The following is a 24,254-nucleotide window of genomic DNA, read 5'->3' on the forward strand; positions in this document are numbered from 1 at the left end:
CTAACAAGCTTTTATGTCTCTTGTTTGCCCGTTTTACTGTTGCAGGATGTGAAGTGCCAAGGTTGTTTCAACATGTAAGTTGGATGATTCTGCCTTTTTTTTGTTGATTTTTATTTAGTGTTATCTAATTTGCTTTAAATCACTTCAATTAGTTTTAACTGTTTTCGCCCCCAAATTTGTGATTGAATGCAGTACCACCGTATTCAGCCACTCTCAGACCGTCGTGGTGTGCGGAAACTGCTAGACAGTATTGTGCCAGCCGACAGGCGGCCGAGCGAGGCTGACCGAGGGCTGCTCTTTTAGGAAGAAGCGGGATTAAATCGGTGTGACATCTTTTTGCTTTTTAGTTCTTGAAAGTTTTGCTGTTCTAGGATAGGATCAATGCCTTCTGTTCTGTTTTTGTTTAACTGTTTATGGTATATTTATATTTAGTTTGGTTAAACTGTAAGCATTATACTGGAAGCATGCTTGCACCAAAAATGAAAAAATGCCAGTCGATTAAGAACCGAGTGCCTTGTGTAAGTTTCCCTTCGTTGTACTAAGTTGTTAAGCACTTGTTAAATCGTGTAAGTTTTCCTTTGTTGTACTCCGTTGTTAATCACGTTTACTTTCTTAGTGTACTCCGTTGTTAATTTCGTAGCCATTATAATTTTCACGGTGATTTATTTGTAAGACCTAGATATTCAGATTAGTTAGGTTGAATGTGTGCTAACTAACTAGCATAGAAATAACTACTACACACTAAGTTAATGCAAATTTGAGAATAAAATGAAAATGTTTCTACAAAAATACGCTTAGTTAATAAACCTATTTATGTTTATTTTTATTTGTTTTTCGTTTTGCAGTATGATGGGCACTTCCTTCTTGTAGAGGTGGATAGTCTTAATCTTTATTTTTCTCTAAGTTAGCTATACATGTATATCGTATATGCAATATTGACCTTTTTATTTATTTATTTATTTGCAGCGTATTTCACTAGAACCTGGTGATCCTAGTCCGCATAGTCTACTTATATGGATTGCAGGTATAAATGAATGCTTAATATTCATAGCTTAATTTTGAGAGCTTTTTATCTAACAATATTTTTTTTACAGACGAATTAAAAAGATCAAACGAATCAATCATTAATAACTTGCAAAAAAAAACTTCTCTAACAATACTTGAAACTCTTTTATTGAGTAGAAAAAGAAAAAAAAAAGTGATATGTGAGATACGTACTAATTTATACCATGTTGCACTGCAATGAGAGGCCGTTTTCCATTGAACGTAACCTACTTTTAAGTTAATGAGGTTAGTGAAGGTTACGGATACATGTTTTGCTAGTATATGTTGTCCCATGGGTCATTCCATAAGATTTTTATTTTGATACTTATTTATCTTTGACCTAGGTCTTTGCTGACTATGTTTCAATGAAAAATCCAATTGATGTTCCCAGAACTTGGTTATGGCATCTAGAGAAAAGAATTGCATATTTTGGGGCAGGAGCATCTTCCATTTTAAAAGGTTACAAAATATGAATTATAACGTATAGCTATATATATTTATTCGGGCAATTTACTTATTTAAATAAAATGGTCGAAACCTTTACCTAAATATACAAAACGGATTGTTGTTACGTGCATGTGCAAAAACTTTATTCTATGTAATCCGTGGCAACCCATTACGGTTTTTGAATTGTGCATAAACCGTGGCAGGCTGGGACGGTTTATGGAAAAACTGAGTTGCTTGTAAACCGTGGGAAGTTCCAGCGTTTTATGAAGGTGGCGTAGAAGGCATAAATCGTGGTAGGTTACCACGGTTTATGAAAAAGGTGAACTGGTCATAAACCCTTGTGGGTTACAACGGTTTAGGCATGACTGTGTTACAATGGAGTATTAGAAAAGAAAAAACAAATATTTCTACCAATTATTTTTAAAATAAAAAAGATATATAAAAAATACAAAAAAAATAAATATAACAATTTTGATTTTAAAACCAAAAGTGCCTCACTATTCCTAACAATGGATTATGTGACAATGATTCTAATAAAATCCCACTCAGAAAATGACAATAATCCTTTTGTGAAGAAAAGAAAGCATCATGGGTTAATAAGTGCCTTATTTTAATTTTATATGCACTTATTTTAATTTTATAACAGTAGAGAATTAAAAGTGGCTTCTAGGAATGATGACAAAAATCACACAAGCTTCTCACCAGTTTTTTTTTCTATAATTTTAATTAATTCCAAAAAATAATTTTTCAACTTTAATTTTTTAGATTTATCTTTTTTTTTTTGTATTTGGAGTTCGGCGAACTCTATAAAAATAAGCAAGTTCACTTTAATTCTCGGCAAACTTCACTCAAAATTTTTAAAATGCATATCATCGTCTCCAAAATAGTATATAGATCTACAAATAGTATATAAGAGTACACAAAAAAATACACAGACAATAAGCATGGTTTCTTCAAGTATTTTTTTAATTATAAATTAAAAAAAACAAGCCATATTTAACAATGGCAACCATTATTATAGTCTCAAAAAAATATACAGGTACACCGAAATAAATATTTAACAAGGATTTTTTAATTATAAATTAAAAAAATAACTATTTCCCAAAAATAAAATACAACTTATTCCTGGGTACTCTTATGTACTCTGGAGACTATGATAATAGTTACTATTGTTAACTTTTCAATCTGACATATTTGAAGTGGATTATTTTTAGAAAATAGTTATTTTTTTAATTTATAATTAAAAAAATTCTTGTTAAATATGACTTATTCCGATGTATCTATGTATTTTTGGAGACGATAATAATGGTTGCCATTATTAAATATGACTTTTTTTTAATTCATAATTAAAAAAATCTTTGAAGAAGCTATGCTTGCTTTCTGTGTATTTTTTATGTATTCCTATATACTATTTGTAGATCTATAAACGGTGTGTTTTCTGGCCATAATTGAACCTACATAAACCGTTGTAATCCACAAGGGTTTATGACCAGTTCACCTTCTTCATAAATCGCTGGAACCTCCCACGGTTTACAAGCAACTAAGTTTTTCCATAAACCATCCCAGCCTGCCACGGTTTATGCACAATTCAAAAACCGTGGTAGGTTACCACGGATTACATAGAATAGGATTTTTGCACATATACGTAATAACAATCTGTTTTGCACATTTGGATAAAGAATTCTGTCATTTTATTTAAATAAGTAAATTGCCCTATTTATTCAATTGAAATATGTATCTTTAATTTGCTTTTTTTTTTCAATAATATATATTTCAAAACAAATATAAATTGATTATTTTTCTTATTTTTATTATTGTCAATCATCAAAATAGGTTTGTCAGCTAATGAGATTGAAGATTGTTTCCGGAAATGTAAGATAATAATGTACACATAAATAAGTTGAAGCTAGATTTTTCTTTTGTTGAAATCAACATGCATGTTTGCAGGTTATGTGTGTGTGAGCAATTAATGCAAAGACAGGAGCGCCAAGGCCATTATCATATAGATTTCACCGGCAACAACACAATTGTCAAAGCTAAAATTGGTAACAAAATAACCCAGGATAATGAAGTTAAGACTGAACAAGACAACTCAAGAAAAAGAAAGATAACGAATTATGTATTTATCCATAATACTTTTTACTTTTATTTTTTTATATTAAGACTCTTAGTTTTATGCATTTTTAAATATAAAATTGTATGAGAACTGTTGATGCAATACCAGGAATGGAACATTTTGGATTTTCATCATGTATTTTAAATAGGAAAATATAGATAGAAAAGTAGGGTTTTGTAGAAAAAAATAAGTTATATTTAAATTCTTTTAACATCCATATATCATTGCATGATAAGTAGGTAAGTGATTATTAATGCGCAACTCATTTTTTTCGACATTCTGCCTTGGAAAATATGAGTTATATTTAAATTCTTTTAGCATCCATATATGATTGCATGATAAGTGGGTAAGTGATTATTAATGCACAACTCATTTTTTTCGACATTCTGCCATCTCAGATCTAGATGTTTTTTAATTTCTGATTGCATAAAATGATCGCTTTCAAAGAAATATTTTTTTTCCTGCTTGCGCTTATTAGGTTTAATTCATTTAAACATCTCTAGTTATATTAAATTTAATTCATTCAAACATCTCTAGTTATATTAAATTTGTTAACTGGTCTCTATACTAAAACTTTGTATAATATAAGACTTTGTAATTAGAGTTTATCGTTAAAAAACCAATTTAAAGAATTGACATATTTTTTTAAGTATAGCTTAATTGAAACAATTAAAAATGGTAAGACTTTATTATAATTTTTTTATGTATCTCTAAAGACTTTAAAACTCCAAAGTACTGGACTAGCTATTACAAGTTATTGATGTGAGATGTTGAGTTTTTATTAAAAATTTTGAAATGCCTGCCCCATTGACTTATTAGAAAATCCTTCGTGTATGTCCTTTGTGTAATGTTGTGTAATGTGAGATGTCAAACGGTTAAAAATATTTAGTGATACCAATAATTAAATTTATTATAATAAAATAATTAAATTTATAATAGAAATATAATTATTTTTATTTATAGAAAAAAATACAAATTAGAAAAGACAATGATCTTAGCATCTTGGTCATATCCAACATATTCGTACATACAGAACGAATACATGATTCTCTTTTATATATTTTTTGGGTTATAATATCTTTTTATCTTTTTTAACATCCCCACCTAGGGGTGTAAGTTACCGAACCGAATCAAAATTTACCGCAAAATCAAGTCGAAATTTACAATAATCGAATAAAAAATATAAAAAATTGGTTTTTTTAAGTAAATCGATTGGTTCAGTTCGGTTTGGTTTTCGGATGGCTATGCAGAAATCGAATCGAATCGAACAAAAAAAGTGGCTTAGTAATGAATTGAAATTGAAATTTTAGACTTAACAAATGTGTTTGTTTTATGTTTAGTTGTTGGAATGAGTTGAAATTGTGTTGAATTTGAATATAATATAATGTTATTTCAGTTTATTGATTGTTTTGAATATCATTTTACTAAGATTAATTTTCTATTAGTTAGGATTTAAAAATAAAAAAAAACGACCGAACCAAATTGCTAAACTGCTTTTGGTTTGGTTCGGTTTGGTTCGGTTGTTGCACAAACAGCAAACCGATTAGTTGGTACTCTGTAAAAACCAAACAGATCCGTTCGGTTGGATTTTAGTCCAAAATCGAACCAAACCGAACCGATAACACCCCTACCCCACCACAAACCTAGCAACTACTCTAGGTTTAGGGGTGGCAAGCGGGAAAGCCCGCCCCACCCTGTTAGAAACCCGTCTTTTGGTGGATTGGGATGTTTCGCTCCGTCTAACTGCTGGTTGGCGGGCTAACGGGCTAAGCCCGCTAAAGCTCATCTTTTTTTTGTTAACTACTAAATAATATATATATAATTTCACAACCATATTAATAAATTTATAATTTTAAAGGCATAAAAAATTATATTTTTTATATTCACAAATATTAAAGTCTTTGTAATTATAAATATCTAATAAACATAATTATAAACCAAGTTTTCATCCAAAACATAATTATAAATATTGTCTCCAAAGCAAAATAAACATAATCCAAAACATAATTATAAATATTGTCTTCAAAGCAATATAAACATAATCCAAAACATTGAATTTTCATCTTCATACCCTTGTAAATTGGGTTGGGAGAAGTTTGAGTTTTAACAAAAGAAAATTATAAAAATACCCCTTGCAAAAAAAATTAAGTTCGGCAGAAAAGTCGGCCCCGCCCCGCAAAAACTCGCAATTTAAATGGTGCGAGTTAGGCGATTTTTTGCTCTTTAGTGGTTTCAATTTTTCAACCCGACCCACTTTTTTTGCGGATTATGCGAACCGACCTGGTAGGTTTAAACCCGTTTCCATCCTTAACTAGGTTATAATATCTTCTATTGTTTTGTACTGTCTTCTTCTATATCAATTAAATTCATAAACCTCTTCTTGGTCATTACTTATGATACAACTAGTTTTTGGACCTAACCTTCCTATAACCTTTACAATTATTTTTTGGGCCAGTTACTTGATGGGCCGCGTGTAAAACCAATCCCTCTGTATGCATGGGTTTTTGTTTTCCTATTTCGGAGTAATATTTGGTTTTTGATTCACAAACGCCGAAGACAGTGTTTTAGTTTGTTGGTGTTGCACTCTACTCCCAATTAGGGTTTCTCTGAAAGGTTTCGAAATCCTGTGCCGCAGCCATCATGGTGAGTGTCCTTCTTCCTCGCATTTCATTAGATCCGTGATTGTTCTTGATTATCCATGTGGTTTCTTTGAATAACTGAATTTTTTTGTGGATTGAGTAGGTTCTTCAGAATGACATCGATTTGCTTAACCCTCCAGCTGAGCTTGAGAAGAGGAAACACAAGCTCAAGCGTCTCTCTAACAAGCTTTTATGTCTCTTGTTTGCCCGTTTTATTGTTGCAGGATGTGAAGTGCCAAGGTTGTTTCAACATGTAAGTTGGATGATTCTGCCTTCTTTTTTTTTTTGTTGATTTTTATTTAGTGCTATCTAATTTGCTTTAAATCACTTGAATTAGTTTTAACTGTTTTCGCCTCAAATTTGTGATTGAATGCAGTACCACTGTATTCAGCCACTCTCAGACCGTCGTGGTGTGCGGAAACTGCCAGACAGTATTGTGCCAGCCGACAGGCGGCCGAGCGAGGCTGACCGAGGGCTGCTCTTTTAGGAAGAAGGGGGATTAAATCGGTGTGACATCTTTTTGCTTTTTTGGTTCTTGAAAGTTTTGCTGTTCTAAGATAGGATCAATGCCTTCTGTCTTTGTTTAACTATTTATGGTATATTTATATTTAGTTTTGTTAAATTGTAAGACTCTTTATTCTACAACTTTCTCTAGAACTTGATGATACTACCTAGCCTTTTCATGATATTGCATATGATTTTGGTAGATTTCTAATTTTATCTTACATGTTGGATTCATATTACTCTGATTCTTATGTATGTGTGTAGTTCTTTTTGCTTGATTTGTCTTACTTTTGGTTCTTAAAGCCGGACCTTATATGTATTTTTATGCTTTTCTGGGTTAGGTTTTAATCTTATTTATATTTGGATTGTTTGTTGAACACAAGCAATGGGGATTTGCTTGATGATGCGCCTAAGGCATAGTGCTTCCCTCTTGAGTTAGGGTGGCCGTAGGGTGAAGGGGCTACTGGCTGCTTTAGTAATAGCAGTTTGAAACTTGTCTCTATAATTAGAGATTTCTTCTTTGTTTGCTTGACTTCTTAAGTTATGAAGAAGATTAGCTTCTCATTAATTCGGTCTTTGCTGAATAACAAGCAGTCCTAGCTGTTGCCAATTTTTTTTAACATAAATGCCAAATGCATGTTATGATAGACAAGGTTTATCATGGATATTAAATTATGAAGTTTTTTGCTAATCCTAGTTATACCCATAGCATTAAGAATTTCCGGAAGTTAAGTCTTTACTCATTAAGATTAAAAATTTACCACTTCAATTATTTGAAAGTTTAAATATTTACTACCTTTTATACATCTACTGGTATACTGGTTTTCTAATTTTTCATTTGAATCCCATCATTTTAAACTTAATTCTTTCCCTTGTGGACTTGTTATGATTTCTCCAATATCAACCATAATTTATCATTCCTTTTCTAACATTTAATTAGAAAAACCCATGGGAGACAAGGAATTGTAAGATTTATGATTTTTTTTTTTAGGTCAACAAGATTTAAGAATTTAATAGAGTAACGAGGACACTGTAATTTGTCAAAAAAGTTAGTTTTTTAATATGGATCGGGCAGAAAAAATTATGTATCCTATCCTACCTTTATTGGTATCGCGTGTGTACATTTTGCTACAATGAAGAGCATCTTTGCTATGAAAAACTCTACATTGTACCTTTCCTCAACTATTTTGAGGAGGTTGCCAACTCCCTAGAGGTTAATCATCTCTTTTTACAAACAAGGTAAGAAAGGAATTACTATATATTTAAATCCAATTGAAAAACAAGTAGGGTGTTAATTCGAATGTAGATGATGATCAGCAATTCAGCATTCTTGTGTTAATGATCGGTGTACATGAGTTTCTTGAAAAGCAAGGAAAAAGAAACAGGCCAGGATGCTTCTCAATTTTCGTGAACAAGTTAAAATAAAGATAATTTCCTCTCTCTCTTTTTTGTCTATTAATAAGGCGATGATGCAAGGCTTGCATTTGATAGGCTAATCTCATATAGTTTTTCTACCTTTGCGCAAATATGCTTGTTTAGCTTTACCCATCCTTTGCTTTTATTTATCTTCTTTTGTACAAATATTCGTATCACTGCTTTCGGCGCGTGACTTTTTTCTGTTTTGAATCCACCATTATAACTTTACATGCTACTAGACATAAGATAATCACTGTAAAAATTCTATTTAAGCTCTAATGCCAAAATTGAGCAAACCCAAATGCAATATCATTCACGGTGACATAAATTGAAAACACAAATTCTTTCCATGCTGTCCTGCTTTTGAAGTGAGATATAAAATAAACCACCACTATAACATTGTGGAATAAAATAAACATGTCATGACTTTGTTTGACTTTTACATAAGAAATCTAGAAAGGTAGAACCAACCCCAAATTCGAAGATAATAATTGGTTGAGCTTTTACATGGCACAGTAAGCTTGGCAAACGGAAATGGCCAAATCAAGTTAGTTAAAAGGAATATAGTTTCCTACTTGGACTTTGGTTATGTAATAAAAAAATAGATGGGAAACTAGGAAAAAAATAAAAATAAAACCTATAAATACATATATTGATTATTCATATACTTGTTAATAATTTTCTTCACTCCAAACTCCAAATATCAAACTTCAAAATCATTAAAGGAGCCCATATTGGATGAACTAATTATTAGTCATCACATGTTACATAACATTATATACCTAATAAAGTAATAATAGTCATGGTTTCTTCTATACATGTTCAGCATCAGTTGCATTTGTTATGACACATATACCACTTTAATAATAAGCTTAGTGCAAAGCCCCAAGTATGGTAGTGATAACAAAGCAAATAGTAGATACAAATATCCTATTTTAACACATCTAAGCCATATATGGAAGATAGTAGTCATTGAAGATCTGAGATAATCAAGGCTTGTGGTGCTGGGTGTAGATGTAATCTATGTGAGCTTCTAAAGTCATTCTTCTCATCAAGCATTCTTCATCTCCACTATTGCATTCCTCCACCCCCAGCAGCTGCTAGATTCCAATTAAGCAAACATAATAATAATAAGGTTTAGTTCAACTTCAACAGCAATATTATTTTATCAGCAGTTATTATCGTATTCTGTACTGACATATGATCTACTGAAAATTGGATTTGAATGTTGCGCGAGCTTCATTTACACTCGAATACAATGAATTATGTTTAGAAACATTTCTTATGTGTTTCAATTTAGGATTTACCTTGGAGGATTCACCACCTTCCTGAAAAACAAAGCTTTCCCCAGAGGATCCATCCAATATTCTGTTTTCCCCTGAAGAAAGCAAGTTCCACTTGGTCAAATAACATTCAACAGACACATAATCAAAATAACTGAGAGCTACCAAATACTGCTTATTAGTACCTTGATGAGTGATAAGTGGACGAGCCTCTAGCTTTGATGAGAAAACTTGAAAGAAAAGGAAAAAGAAAAGGAGAAAAAGTCCATAGTGAAGAGTTGGCTTCATCATGATTATCATTCAAACTGCAGAGTATAGAGGAATGGATAGATAGGTGTGTGTTGAAAGAAAGAGGTTGCAGAAAGTGGATATAAATACACACACATATCATGCAAGCAAATTAATTAAAGTAGTACACTGTTGTTCACATGAAGGTTCCTAAAAAAATGAGGCAATTTTTTTTCCATTTAATAAAAAAAAAAACTCACCACAACATGGCCCCACTCACCATCATCATCCTCTCTATATGCTTCTTTATTAGCATATGTCTCAATACTTAATAGCAGTATCATTTCAATAATTACTTACCTGAAAATATCTTCATATAAAGATGATAATTTAAAATCGTTGGATAATTTAATATGTATAGTTAAATTACTTAACATAATATATATTACATCTTAGCTCATTTTTACATGAAAACAATTTTAGATGAGTAGTCTTTACTATATTATCATTCTCTCTTAATAATTTACTATATTATCATTCTCTCTTAATAAACTAGTGTTCATGGTAGTAGTGTGTGATGAGACCAGAGAAGACAGGACCACAATTTGATGGTAGCAAGTGAAAGGTGCTTTAGTCATTGTCTGCCATAGCAGTGGTCCAAAGCAACACAGTCACACACTGCCTAAAAATCCACATCAATGCAAATAGTGGCACTCTTTTCACACTGTCAACAAAAAGTCAACCTTTGATCAGGACTTGCTGACAGCTGTTGTCCAACCCTCCTCTCTTAACTATTAAACTCTTCACCTTTGCCAAAATCTTCATCACCATCAGTCCACCATGCCATCTATTTTTTTGTTCTGATTTTGAAGTTGCCTTGTTATTTAAGGCATCACAAGAACTCACCATCTTAAAAGATTGAATTAAATCAAAGCAAAAAACTATCATTTACCTGATAAAAATAGATATATAATTATTTATATGTCCAACACACTTCTTCACACAAGAATTTATTTATTTTTAGTTTGTGTAAATTTTATATATTTTTTTTATTTGCTTTATATTAAAATTTTATTCTTTTAAAGTCAATAAAAAATTAATTTTAGATTTTTAGCCATTAAAACTTTAATATCATAAATTATAACTAAAGGTGCATTTTTTTGTGCGCTTATCATATATATTATATCTAATAAAAAATATTAATTCAGGTTTATTATAAAGTAAAAATTAAGATGCAGTTGTTTTTATGAAAAGTTACTAGTTAAGAATCATTAGATAATAATTTAGTCAAACGTGTGAAATTATCTAACGAATTCTCAACTAATAACTTCATGTAAAATAACTGCACGTTCTTCATCTTGTTACAAATATCATAGATCAAGTTTTTAAACTTATTAAATTCTAGTTATAGAGGCAAATAAAATCAGTCTTGAGAAATTTTCAGATACTAAAAAATGAATAGAATGCTTCGAAGTTGCCTCTCCACTTGGTAATGAAAACAAAATCAGTGGCAAAGCCACCATTTGTAGTGCCACATCAGAATATATATATATATAAAGAGAGAACGAGGGAGAGACACACACACATACACACATGCAAGCAATGACTTTCTTCTTATCATCATTGGCAGTATTATATTGAATCATTGATAGACACGGTTCTCATATATATGCATGCTTCCAAATGCATTTCAATTATGATCGAGCTTAATTATTCATTTTATTAATTATATATTTGTTCTTTAATTCACCATGTAATGTTCATTTGTGATACTTGGCAAACTTATGAACCTTGGATAAGTCTTCATATTGATTTATTTAATTTTAATACTGATAGTGCTTCATCACTTGCTAATGTGCATCTAAAAAATATGGCAGATTCCAATTAATATTCCCTCGCAGAGTGCAAGGTGTATGTGTTATGTTATATATGTATAGGAAATTGCGTAAAGTTGTTGCATACTACTACGTTGTTGCTCCACTTTGGAATTTCGAGTTAGCGGGTCTTATTGTGATTTGTGGAATCAATAGTGTATATTAATTTAGAGCCAGATTTGAAGCCTAGATTTTGCTCCTCTTTTGGAAGATTTAAATCTTTCTGTCTCTTGCTCTAAGCGTAATAAACAATTTAAAGGAAAAGAAGCCATTGTCGGAATTGAGTTTCGGCGCACACACACACACACATATATATATGTATGTATTCTTTAATAATACACAGGTTAGAGACCAATTCCTTTGGGAACTGACTTGGATTATTCTAAAGCTTGATTAGTTAACATTACGTGCCTTAAACCATAATGTGATAGCTCTATATAGTTCTTTATTCTTTAAATGCGATGTTATTCCACTATATATATCATATTATCATCCAGAAAAAAAAAAAGAGAAGGAATATATTAGGAGAAACTAGAAACGGTGGATTAAAATGATAGATATTAAAAATTATTCACATAAAATTATCTTTATATAAAAATAATTGATAAAAATTGTTAAATGAGTATTTAGTAAATATGTCACAAATCATATGTCACAAATCATCTAACAGTTTTTATATATTGTTTTCACATGAAGACAACTTTATTTGAGTAGTTACTGATGATTCACTGTTGGATGGTGGGTGTTAAATTTTTTTATAGTAATTCTGAGTTGTGACTCATTGTTGAATCCACGCACTATGTGAAGAAAGTAAGTTTACGAAGCATTAGTGAAAGAGTGAAAAGTTATGAAAACAAGGTAAAAAAGGGTGAATGGATTTCATTCCATGGTCAAACTAACAATAACCTGTTTGAGGAAGACAAAGAAAAAGTGAAAGGATGTAAAAACAAGGATGTATTCCCTTGAGAAATGGGAATAAGGTGGTACATGAAAGTGTGAAGCAAAGAGGTTATGGTTATGGTTGGTATTTGATTTGATAATTGGAAATGGCATATAGCTAAAATACAAATGCAACAGTACCATAGTAATAATGGACAAGTCATTGTGTTGACTAAACAGTCTGAAATTTTTGCTGTATCTTAGTATGGCAAGTCATGTTCATAACTCATGCGTGCCAGAAAACACATACATACCAAACTTAATTTGTCCATTTGCCCCAACACCACATCTTATTATGGATTTTAGGATTAAGAGACTAGTAATTATAGCTAGGTTCTGATAATTCCTAATGCCATATTAGTCTTCATTAAAACATCATCTTTTACTTTCTAAACTTATTGCTACTATAGTATTACCAAGGGAAATTTAAAACACTTTGATTCCCCAATATATATGATGGCCCATCCTAAAAGCAAAGACAAGAATGTGGCAATTATTTCATAGAGTTCACCCTAAAGAATCTCATAAAACTAGCAGAGCTAGCTACTCCAAGGAATCTCTTCAGAGTTCAGATGATCAAACGGGTGGAGCAGAATAATCAAGCGGGACATGTGTGTGTGTATATATATATATACACACACATGTCACGTGTCAACTATTTAAGGCTTGCTTAAGTCAACTGGTGTTCCTGTCTTTTGTGCTATCTATGTACGGCCTTGACCCAAATTGTCTCTTCTCTTTTATTAACAAGTAGACTTTCAAATTCAAATCAAGAGAGTTCAAAAACCAAACTATATGCATTTATTGTTGCTGTTGCAATTTTTCAATCTTGATTTGATCCTCATTAAATAGAGCATAGTTCGTAGTTCTAGTTAGTTTAACTTAGTAGCATCTTCTTTTCTAGTGGCCACTTTTCCTTTTCCGACATTGGATTTTTTTACATGTATAACTTGTTCCAAAAATATGTGCCATCAAACTATACTATTGGCTTTGCCAATGGTAGGAAAGGAATTATAACGGAAAGCGGGAATATTCTAAATAAATACCCACTAATACCCACTAATGGTTATTTCATGATTTCTTACTAACATTCGAATTAAATAATAGTGAAAAGGAAGAAGTGAACATCTGCCTCTGCATTACTTGCTAGTGCTACCCTTGCTGGGTCACATTTCAGCTATATATATTATTTGTATAAGGTTTATCATGATTAAATATAATTTCACTTGTGTTTTCTTTTATATAACATGACAAGAACAATGGCACACGTTATCAAATTCCGTTTGTAATTTGTTGGCATTAGATAATTTAATAATAATAAGATATATAAAATATTAACATCGAAGTTGAGATGGCCGAGTTGGTCTAAGGCGCCAGATTAAGGTTCTGGTCCGAAAGGGCGTGGGTTCAAATCCCACTCTCAACATTCATCTTTTTTTGTGTAAGTAAGATACATTATTGCTTTTTTTTTTGGACTTCAATATTGGTTTTTTTTTTAGTAGATTGGACAACCTCCAATTTTAGGTATACAACACACTTACACACTCTTCACACTTTTACCATATCTTTTCTTCAATTACAATCTCTAGGGTTTGGACTTCAATATTGTTCAATATGCGAGAAATGTAATGGGCTTCCTTTATCTGCTTATATGGTTATTGATAGACAAAAAAAAAAAAACATAACAACGGACTCGCTCTCTTAAATTATATTAAATTTGTCTGAACTTGAGGACAAAATCTAAATACACCACCAAACGGACAAAAAACATTAAAAAAAATGAAAAGCAGAAACTTGATATCTTATGTATTGTTAGTTTTTATTCCATTCTCTCTTTTCATGAAATTTCTTACAACCATAAAAAATTTGTTTTTATTTGGAAAAACAAAGAATTACGAAGAAGAAGATTTCCATACTGGTGGTATAGAAGGTGCCATTCAATTAAATTATGATAATATGTCATAGTTTAAGTCAATATCAATTTTTTACTTATATATATATATATATATTCTTCATTTTTCCCTTTTCCTAAGACGGCCTTAGAAAATTTAGTAGAATTTACAATCTGAATATTTTTCTATATCCCTGCTTTAAATAAGACAATTAAGATATAAATAAATGTTAGATTCCTAATCCCCATTGTAGGGTTTACTTTCTTCGTCAAAGTGTTCTTTTATGTATTATTTCAAGAATAGGGTAGAAATTGATGTATATGGATGTCTTCTTATATATGTATAAAGATAATTAGTCTATCATTATTCAAAGTTAACAGCCTCTTCTTTATTTTTACTATTAATCTATATATAGTGGGAGAAAATGTTAATACTTTAGTAGTTGGAGTAATTTCTTTACTTTAATTTGAGTGGACTAAACCATTTTTATATTATCTATTGATGGAACACGCCATCATCAAATTAAACAGGCAAATAAACTTCATAAAGTTTAATTTTGTGTCTCATTTAATTCTCAATAATTATACATACTTACATAGTGATGCCTTTCAGCATTGTACAAAGAAGATTCACGTTACTACATATGCATCAATAGAGTCAAACGTAACATATGAATCAATAGAGTTAAGCCACAAATAGAGATAGCAACAGTATATATCCAAATCTACGAATATTCACTCCGCTCCTATCTGTTTAGACCTATTTTGATGTGAGAGTGAGTTTTTAGTGGGATAGAATTTTGAGCGTGGCAGAGAGGCGGATTTAGATAATAAATAATATCCATCCTAATATATAATTTTAATATATAATATATGTAATATTTATAAAATAATTAATAATATTATATTATATTATATTTTTATTTTAATTTATATTACGTATATAATAACAATTATATAAATTTTAATATTTAATTTTATTTATAAAAATAGATAAAAACAGAATGAGTTAAGATTTAACTTTTTATTACATGTGAGTAGAAATGGAACAAATTCTATATAAATTATTGTGGGATAAAATGAAGTGGAATAACTAATAAGACAAATGAAACATAAAATAGTAAAGAGGATCGTAGATTTAAGATAGGGCATACGTATGCGTGGTTATAGCCACAGCTTATTGTTATAGGTAATTAAAAAATAAAATAAAATAAATAAAAATTCTGTGGCTATATAAGCATATCATAATGTGACGACCACATACATGTCTAAAAAATAAACAAAATAAAATAAAAGTACAACCTTACCTCCATACTATTTTACGCACACATCTTTTATTACTGTGATTTTTCTTCACCAAATCTTCTTGCTCAATACACATTAGAACTAGTAATGGATAGGGTATGGTAAGATTTGGACTCTATTCTAATTTTATTTGCGGGTAGAAAATTTTAATAAAACTCTATCCTATTCTATTTACGGATTAAAAATTTCTCAACCCGAACTCTATCCGCACCCTAAATTACAAAACTTTATCCTACCAAACTTTATTCGCAGAAATATTATTTTTTTAAAAAATAAATATAAAACTCAATCATTCTAAATTTTATACATATTAACAAAATAAAAAAATAAATAACTAAATTCAAATTAAAATAAAAGACAATAAAATCTTAAAGAAATTCAGCATAAAATTACAAACATACATATCGTTATATTAATAAAATAAAAAATTAAATTTAAATTAAAATTAAAAACAATAAAATCCTAAACAAATCCAACATAAAATTACAAATAGTATAATTATCAAGTTCTTAATAAAATTAAAATAACATAAACAAAGATAAATGTCTTCAAACATTTCTTTTAATTCCAAGTTCTTGCAACATTATTCTTCCGTCAGTTTAAAAAATGCATCATCATCTTCATTAGCAGTTTGATAATCAGCTTTTTCACCTAAAAATCAAATACAACAATAATTTTAACACAACTAAACAAATTGAAAAACTTAAAAATAAACATAAATAACCTCTTTTATAATATTCTGTCTACAACCAATTTTGATTGCACATAAGAGCTTCTACCGTATTTTCATGAAGACTACCACGATGAGTAGCAATTATACGGTCACTTGTGCAAAAAGAAGACTCAGAAGCAACAGTAGACACAGGAATGACAAATATGTCTCTTGCAATTTTCTGAAGAGTTGGAAACTTAACTCTATTTACCTTCCACCAAGCTAATATATCAAAATCAGGAGTTAAAGGATGAACATCTTCCTCTACATAGTGATCAAATTTCGTCTTCACAAATGAACTTTTTTTCTTCTTCTTTTGTCTAATATACAATTGATAACCAACATCATCATCTTCATCTGCATTAACCCTAAGCTCTTGTGTAGATTCCACTGACATATTGCTTGAATTAGATATATTCTTTTGATATTCATGAAGTAACTCATAACATTTCTGTTTGATTCTCTCAACTTTCCTTGTACATTCATTAGAATTTTCACATACCCTAACAAACTTATATTCAACCACATCAAGCTTATACCTAGGATCTAAAATTGCAGTAACACCCATAATGCCATGAATTTTTTCCCAATATTTATCAAACTTTCTCTTCATCATACATGCCATGCTAATAATAACTGGATTAAGAGAAACAGTCTATTTTTCCAATCCAACATGTATCTCACATACTTTATTAAAGTAAATATTGACAGTTGAAACTTGAGTTCCAGAAAATAACCGAGTCACATTATAAAAAAGTTTTAATTTACCACAAATTTTTTTTGCAAGTTCCTATTCCTCATTACTTGAATTTTTTTTGCAAGTTTCCATTCCTCATTACTTGGCACACTTTTATAATTGGAGTCTTTTTGTTTTAGTCGAGCAAAGACATCTCTGTACAACCATGCAGTTTCTAACATCACATAAGTGAAATTCCATCTAATCATACAATCAAGAGATAATTTTTGGTAAAGGGAACACCTGAATTTACTACACCAACTCACAAAAGTTTCATGTCTTTTACTAGTTGAAGTCCAATACACCACTCTATTATAAATTTTCTCCACACTTTTTTTAACTAAATTGAAACTATCCTTCACAATTAGGTTTAAAATATGAGCACAGCAACGCATATGTAATAACTTACTCCCTAACAACAAATAATTGTGTGATGATTTTTCTTAACATGTTATGAACATGAAGTATGAATCATAAGTGAGTAACATGATTTTTCTGTTTTTTTTTTTTTTCAAAATACTTAAGTTTTATGCACATTGTGTGATGATTTTTTTTATAACACATAATTAATTCAATATGTACATAAATTATGGAACATGTTCATTTTCGAAAATATTTTTGTCAGTTGTAATTCATATAACTTAGAATATACACATTGATTATATTCACAGATTTTATTTTCTATTAATCTCAACAACTACTTTAGTTCTTTTCTTAAGATGGTATCTAGATGGAGTTTTGTTGATATAATTTCAGTTGCAGTCGTAATTTGTTGTTTTCAAATTTTTAACGGCACTTAAATATGCAGCAATATCTATATGTAGTTACTCTATTTATCTATTCTTTTTTAATATATATTTTCAAATAAACTTGTTGTTTTTCTGCAAATGGGCATCACTTTATGATTGAATTGTATAACAATTTTAATCATTATTATGTCGATTACATTAGTTTTGGTATTACATGTGTGATTCTCAGAATTATTGAACATGGGTTTGGGTTCTGTTAGGGTTATGTACTTATGTTTCCCTTGAATTTAAAAGTAAACCTTAGAAATGAGTAAATTATATATATACCACTCTATACTTAATTATTTTCCTTTACTTTTATCACTGACATCCCTTTAGTCTCAAAATGTATTGGGTTCGTGGCTCATTTTTTTTGTCATGGAATAAAGATTGGTGTTGTTCAATGTAATGGACGTATGGACAAATTTTTCTCTGCTACGGTGTTAGATTTAAAACGTAAGCTACGTTTTACTTTTGGCTCATTTTTCTTTCTTTTTTTAAGGGAATAAACGTAGGCTACGTTCTGCTTTCTGCATGCTTTTCAAATTTTTTTTTATTGTGATTTAACCCAAACGTAGTCTGCGTTTTGTGATGGGTTTAGTTTTTTATTTTTTTCGTAATAACAAAACGCAGCTTGCGTTTTGTGCTGTATGTTAGCTTTTTTTTGGGAAATGCAAAACGCAGGTTGCGTTTTTTGTGGTGTCAGGTTAATTTTTTGAGAAATGAAAAACGCAGGCTGCGTTTTGTGAAAAAAATATTTTAATGAAGAGGTCTGCCTATAAATACGAAGCAAGCTTCGCCCAAATGGCCTCACTCCACTTCTACTCATCATACTCTTTTTTCTTATACATATGTTGTAGTTCTTAGTTTTTTTGGCAGTTAGGTGTGGCAAAAAAATCGGATTAGGTGAAGTTAAAGTTATCGAAAATATTGCAAATTTGCAAGTATATTATAACGGTGAAGTTATACCAAACACACATGAAGGAGTGACTTTTGTTTATGAATGTCCGTTGTCATTTGCTATTCCATGTGACATGAGTTTTGTTGAGTTGCAAAATGGGTTTTGTAATAACATTCAAAGCCACATTTTGAAAAGGGTGAGCAACCTTTTATACAGAAGTTCTATGCAAGTATTTGGTGGGCTAATACAGTTTCAATTAATGCCCATCACTGACGATGCCAGTATGCAACAGATGTTCTGTATTTATCAACAAACCCAATTTCACGTGCCGATGATAGAGCTGTACGTTGAGTTTGAACAGCAGTCAGCGTTGGATGCGGTCGGCAAGGAGGTCAATGTTAATGAGCTCGGGGATATACATTGGAAAGAAGATAATAATAACAGTAAAGAAGAGTTCGAAGCTAACTATAAAGTCGATGACGAAAACGATGACGGTGACTTGGCAGGCAATTCGAAGGTGCAAAATGAAGCGAATGCGATTGTAAGCCAGCACCTGTTTGGTGTTCTGTCTTTTATGCGGACTCTAGATCTCGAAGCCATGCATGCCCCAGAATTTCCTAAGTTTGCAAATACGGGTATGTTATGATTATTAACTCAAGTTTTCTATAGTGTTTATTTTATTTGCCTCGTCTGACTAATGGTGGTGCGCATGTCGTAGGTGAAGGCAACGTTGCGGTGGAAGATGGCGAGTTTAGTGTTAGAATGGAATTTGGTTCGAGAGAGTCGGTGATATCTGCAATCAAAAGCTACACTATCTCTAGAGGTGTTGATTACACTATGTATGAGGCTGAGCCGCAGACATTCTATGCGAAATGCAAGGGGTATGGTGCATGGTGCGATTGGCTTATCCGATCTAGCTTGATTCGAAAGAAAGCTTGTTGGGAGATCAGAGATACAATGGCAAGAACACGTGCAGTGTGGGCACGATTTCACAAGATCATGCCAAGTTGGACTCGGACACAATTGCAGATGCCATTAGGCCGTTGGTCGAATCAGACCCCTCGTTAAAGGTGAAGTCTGTTATTGCAGAAGTTCAATTTAGGTTCAACTACACTGTGAGTTACCGCAAGGCTTTGTTGGCAAAGCAGAAAGCTGTTGCCAAGGTTTTTGGTGATTGGAAAGTTTCTTACCAGACTCTGCCAGTATGGTTGAAAGCAATGACGGTGAAGATGCCAAGGTCTCATGTTCAAATAAAAATAGCTCCCCGTTTACCGTGAGAATGAGGAGGTTCAAGGTGTAAGAGTTCTGCACCGTATTTTTTGGAGCTTCTATTCGTGTATTGTAGCATTTAGACACTGCAAGCCACTGGTGCAAGTTGATGGCATGCACCTGTACGAAAAATATAAAGGTGCATTTTTGGTAGCAGTTGCACAAGATGAGAATCAAAACATTGTGCCTATTGCGTTTGTGATAGTCGAGGGCAAGCCGGCAGACGCATGGGAGTTTTTTCTAACCAATTTGCGGAGATATGTTGTTACCATTGATGGTGTGGGTATTATTTCTGACCGCCATACCTCCATCGACGCTGCAATAGCTCGCAGTAACGGTGCATGGTCACCACCAAGGGCGTGGCACATGTACTACATCAGGCATATCGGGTCCAACTTCTTAAGGAGGTTCAAGGCTCCATATTTTCATAAACTCGTGGTGAACACAGGTATTTCAACTCGCTGTTATGGTTCTATTCATAGTAAATTTGTGGCATCTGCTTATAATTAAATGGTTTGTTCAACAGGCTATTCTAGGACGGAGCAGGAGTACAACAAAAACTATCAAAGGATTAAAGAGCAGGGTGAGGCATATACTTAATGGTGCGATGAGATCGGTGTTGAGAGATGCGTGTTGGTATTTGATGGTGGTCATCGTTGGGGATATATGACGACAAACTTAGTAGAGTGCATAAATTCTGTCATGAAGGGTGCACGCAACCTTCTTGTGACTGCCCTTGTCCGGTTAACTTTCTATCGGCTGAATTGAGTTGTTCACTCGGAAGAGTACCGAGGCTTATGAGCGTCTCCGCAATGGATTCACGTATTCAAAATTTGCAACGAAGAGAGTTGAAGAAAGCTTTCGACGTGCAGGAAATATTGTGGTCAACCGGTTCGACAGGCGCAACGAGGTGTTTGAGGTTCGCGAAATGCAAGATGGTATCATTTACACTGTTAACCTTGCACAATGACACTGCGACTGTGGCCATTTCCAAGTCGAGCGACTTTCATGTCGCCACGTGCTTGCATGTTGCGCCAACCAGCGTCTTCATTGGCAAGTGTATGTGCACGATGTGTACAAGATGTCTGAAATCCGGAAGGTGAATAGAGGCGAGTTTGTTCCGATGGGTGACCCCTCTACGTGGGATAGATACAAAGGAGCGAAGGTGATCACCAACTGAACATTGAAGCGCGTGACGAAAGGAAGACCGAAGTCAACCCGCTACTTGAATGAGATGGATTCGCGTAATATGCGTGGTCCTTGCCGGTGCACTATATGTGGACGCGAGGGACATAGCCGCTGCCGATGTCCTCAGCACGCAGGTCCAAGCTCCACTGGAGGTCACTAGTCGTTAAGCTTTTCAATGTAACTTTGTTATGACCTACTTCATAATTATATGTTACTTTTTTTGTAACCTCGTCATTTACTTTAACTTATTTAACAATTTATAATAAATAAATTTTTTAACCTCGTTATTTAATTTTTTAGAGAACAAACATTTTCGATCCAAACAGAGTTACACAGGAACAAAGCTAAATATGTCATAATAATAAAACTGAACACAATCATCTAAATATAAGATAAGACACTGAATACAAATCTGAAAACAACGTTAAATACAATATCAACTGCAACAGACTACTTCCTCGGCACCTTCTTCGCATACAAATATGGGGTGTATTTGTCCGGAGGCGCAGTCTGTGTCCGTAAGTTATATGGATGACCCTGAGACACACCGGTGTCCAGCCCACTGCCAACGTTAAGACCACCGAAATCTGTCATGCTCGCACCACCAGTGTCATACAAACTGGAGCCACTCATCCTCGGAGCACTCGCTCCACCAAGATCATACTAGTGCTGTAAGTCGTATCCCAAGTCTCCCTCTTCCTGCTGCGGGTACTCATTCAAATCAAACAACTGGCCACGTGGTAGTGCGGAAGGACCGGACGGATCTACATGTCCCATCGGATCATCAAAGTCGAAGTCACCGGCATGACCTGAAGTGGCTCGACGACCACCAGAATGCTGAGATGTAGTAGGCCCTTCCTGCGGTGGCGGCGGGGATAGAAAATCTATATCTCTCAGGACCTGAGAGAAGTTGATGGTGTCAGATCCACCCAACGGACTAAAGTGACCCTCGGCTGGAATTACCAGCTTTGGTATGTAGGACTCAGGTGCCTGAGGCGACTGTGTTTCCGGTATATATGCTGCCTGTGCTGATATGCCAGCCACTGCTGGGCATATGCCGGATGCTGAACCTGATGGGCATATGCCGGATCCTGAAACTGCTGGGCATATGCTGGATCCTGAAATTGCTGGGCATATGCCGGCATCTGAACCTGGTGCTCATATGTCGGGACCTGATAGTGGTGCTCATATGGCGGCACTTAATTAATAATTAAATACAATTAATAGTAATTACTGATAACAATTTATAACCCTAAACGTTGATAATAAACATCATAATACTAGTAATTAATAATAATACATGTTCCTGCTGCTCATGAGGCGAGACTTGCTCCTGAGGGTTAGCTGGTTCTTCCTGTTGCTGTTGTGGTTCATTGGCGCCAACCTCTTCACCTAAAACTCTATCTGACAGTCACAGGTGCATCCCATACTGCTGTGTGTACCACTCGTAGTACACTAGGAGAGGATGGAAGTCAATAATCTCCTCGCCTAACTGCAATGTGTTATAGCTGTCAAATCTCCACCTGTTAACCCATTCACTGTAAATCTCTCCCTAGTCATGGTTCTGTGCTCCTGTCAACCGCTTGAAATGATCACGACCAAGGTCGAACGCCGGGCCTGGTAGAAGCTGTTGCATCCCGAATTGTCGTCTAACTCGGCCTGTCAGGTGCCATTCTACACTCAAATGACACTAGTAGTGACTGGGTAGAGCAGATAACCAAGTGGGGAGCGAGGATATCCGAAACTCCCACTCCCATATACGGCCGCCATATAAACTGTACATTAGTTACCAAGAGGCCAATTAGAAAAATTATTCGTCTGAATAAAAATATTAAACATTAATGGTTACAACTTACATCGTCAAATTAGTAATAATAATAATAATAATAAGGTTTAATTATTCTGTTGGTCCCTATAGTTTCGCGAAATTTTCAATTAGGTCCCTATACTTTTTTTCCTTTCAATTGGGTCCCTATACGTTATATTTTTTTTCAATTTAGTCCTTGCCGTGACAAAATCGTTTGAGATAACGGAATATTCTGTTCGAAAATAGAATATTCTCCTAATTAGATTAGAATTACTAATTAAATTCAACCCCATCTTTTTTAAATACCAAAACTAACCCTTAGCATTTTGTACTAAAAATGGAGAACCCTAGTGTCTACTCTGCTCTGCTTCGCGTTGGTGGTGTGTCGCTTCCGTTGCGTTCCCTCGCCATGGATTGCCGTGCCGCGCATCGCGTTGCCACACTACGCCTCGCCTAACCGCACCTCACCTTGCTGTTCTGCTCTTCGGGTGTCGATGCTGATGGTAGAATCTTCAAGAAACGCCCTATTCTAATCTCAGGTTCAGTGGAGAGTTATGGAGCTTATTTGGCTGATGGGTCAGAGAACAGGTGAGATCTTCAAAGAACTAATATCAAGTATTTAAGAATTAGCTGTGATAGCTCTTTACTTGTGGTGTTTGTTATATTTTCTTATCTTCTGTGTAGCCAGTTAATTCATCAACATAGTTAATGATATTTTAGATATGATAATATTCCAACCTTTCTTCTTCATCTTGGTGTCCCATTTTAATCTCTTGGTTTTTGAGGAAGAATTGATTGACTGAGATTGGGAATAAGGAGAAGCTAAATGTTTTAGGGGTGTTCTATTCATATTGTGTTATTTTTTTTTCAATTTTTTTAGTTGTTTTCAGTTTATGTCTCTCAAGTTGTAAATTCTTAAGTTGTGTGAATTTGTAGTTTAGTTTCATTTTTACTTAATTGTTTGCAACTTCTGTTTGTTTCTCAAATTATATTCTAAATTTTGTTGATGGCTATGATCCATGGATTCTTCAAAATTAAGGATGTATTATATTGCACTCGTATCTTTCAAAGAGTATTTGAGCCAAGAAAATTTGAGTTCTTGGGTTTACACATTTTCATTTTAGAAATCTTAACTAGTGTCAGTGTCCATGGATCTTGATACAACAT

The 24,254-nt window shown here is 33.0% G+C and overlaps 2 protein-coding genes and 1 non-coding gene across 5 annotated transcripts in view; 2 read left to right on the forward strand and 1 right to left on the reverse strand.

Annotated features, from left to right (window-relative positions):
* LOC127744272 (40S ribosomal protein S27-2-like) overlaps window positions 1-6,961 on the forward strand; it is a 7,449-nt gene extending 488 nt beyond the window's left edge. Inside the window, exons 3-4 of one of the 2 annotated variants that reach the window (XM_052256558.1) lie at window positions 46-74; window positions 6,623-6,961. In XM_052256558.1, coding sequence (XP_052112518.1) covers window positions 46-74; window positions 6,623-6,749 — 156 coding nt within the window. In that variant the 3' untranslated portion in view covers window positions 6,750-6,961. Of the gene's footprint in view, window positions 1-45; window positions 75-6,470; window positions 6,500-6,622 lie in introns of both variants that reach the window. The other variant, XM_052256559.1, reaches the window with a different exon arrangement.
* A 1,826-nt stretch (window positions 6,962-8,787) lies between these two features.
* Window positions 8,788-9,855, reverse strand: LOC127744241 (phytosulfokines 5-like). 2 transcript variants are annotated; one of them, XM_052256518.1, is made up of 3 exons: window positions 9,635-9,855; window positions 9,474-9,544; window positions 8,788-9,266 (listed from the first exon to the last, which is right to left on the reverse strand). In XM_052256518.1, exons 1-3 carry the CDS (start codon window positions 9,747-9,749, stop codon window positions 9,156-9,158), a joined length of 297 nt encoding a protein of 98 aa, XP_052112478.1. In that variant the 5' UTR covers window positions 9,750-9,855; the 3' UTR covers window positions 8,788-9,155. The 2 variants fall into 2 exon arrangements, with proteins under 2 accessions (XP_052112478.1, XP_052112479.1); XM_052256519.1 differs by having other exon boundaries at window positions 8,788-9,263; window positions 9,635-9,825.
* Window positions 9,856-13,835: 3,980 nt separating this feature from the next.
* Window positions 13,836-13,916, forward strand: TRNAL-AAG (transfer RNA leucine (anticodon AAG)). The gene has a single exon. It is a non-coding gene; the product is annotated as a tRNA-Leu (tRNA).
* The last annotated feature ends 10,338 nt before the right edge of the window (window positions 13,917-24,254 follow it).

This window comes from Arachis duranensis, unplaced genomic scaffold (genome assembly GCF_000817695.3).
Source record: "Arachis duranensis cultivar V14167 unplaced genomic scaffold, aradu.V14167.gnm2.J7QH unplaced_Scaffold_232527, whole genome shotgun sequence".
Taxonomy (NCBI): Eukaryota; Viridiplantae; Streptophyta; class Magnoliopsida; order Fabales; family Fabaceae; genus Arachis; species Arachis duranensis.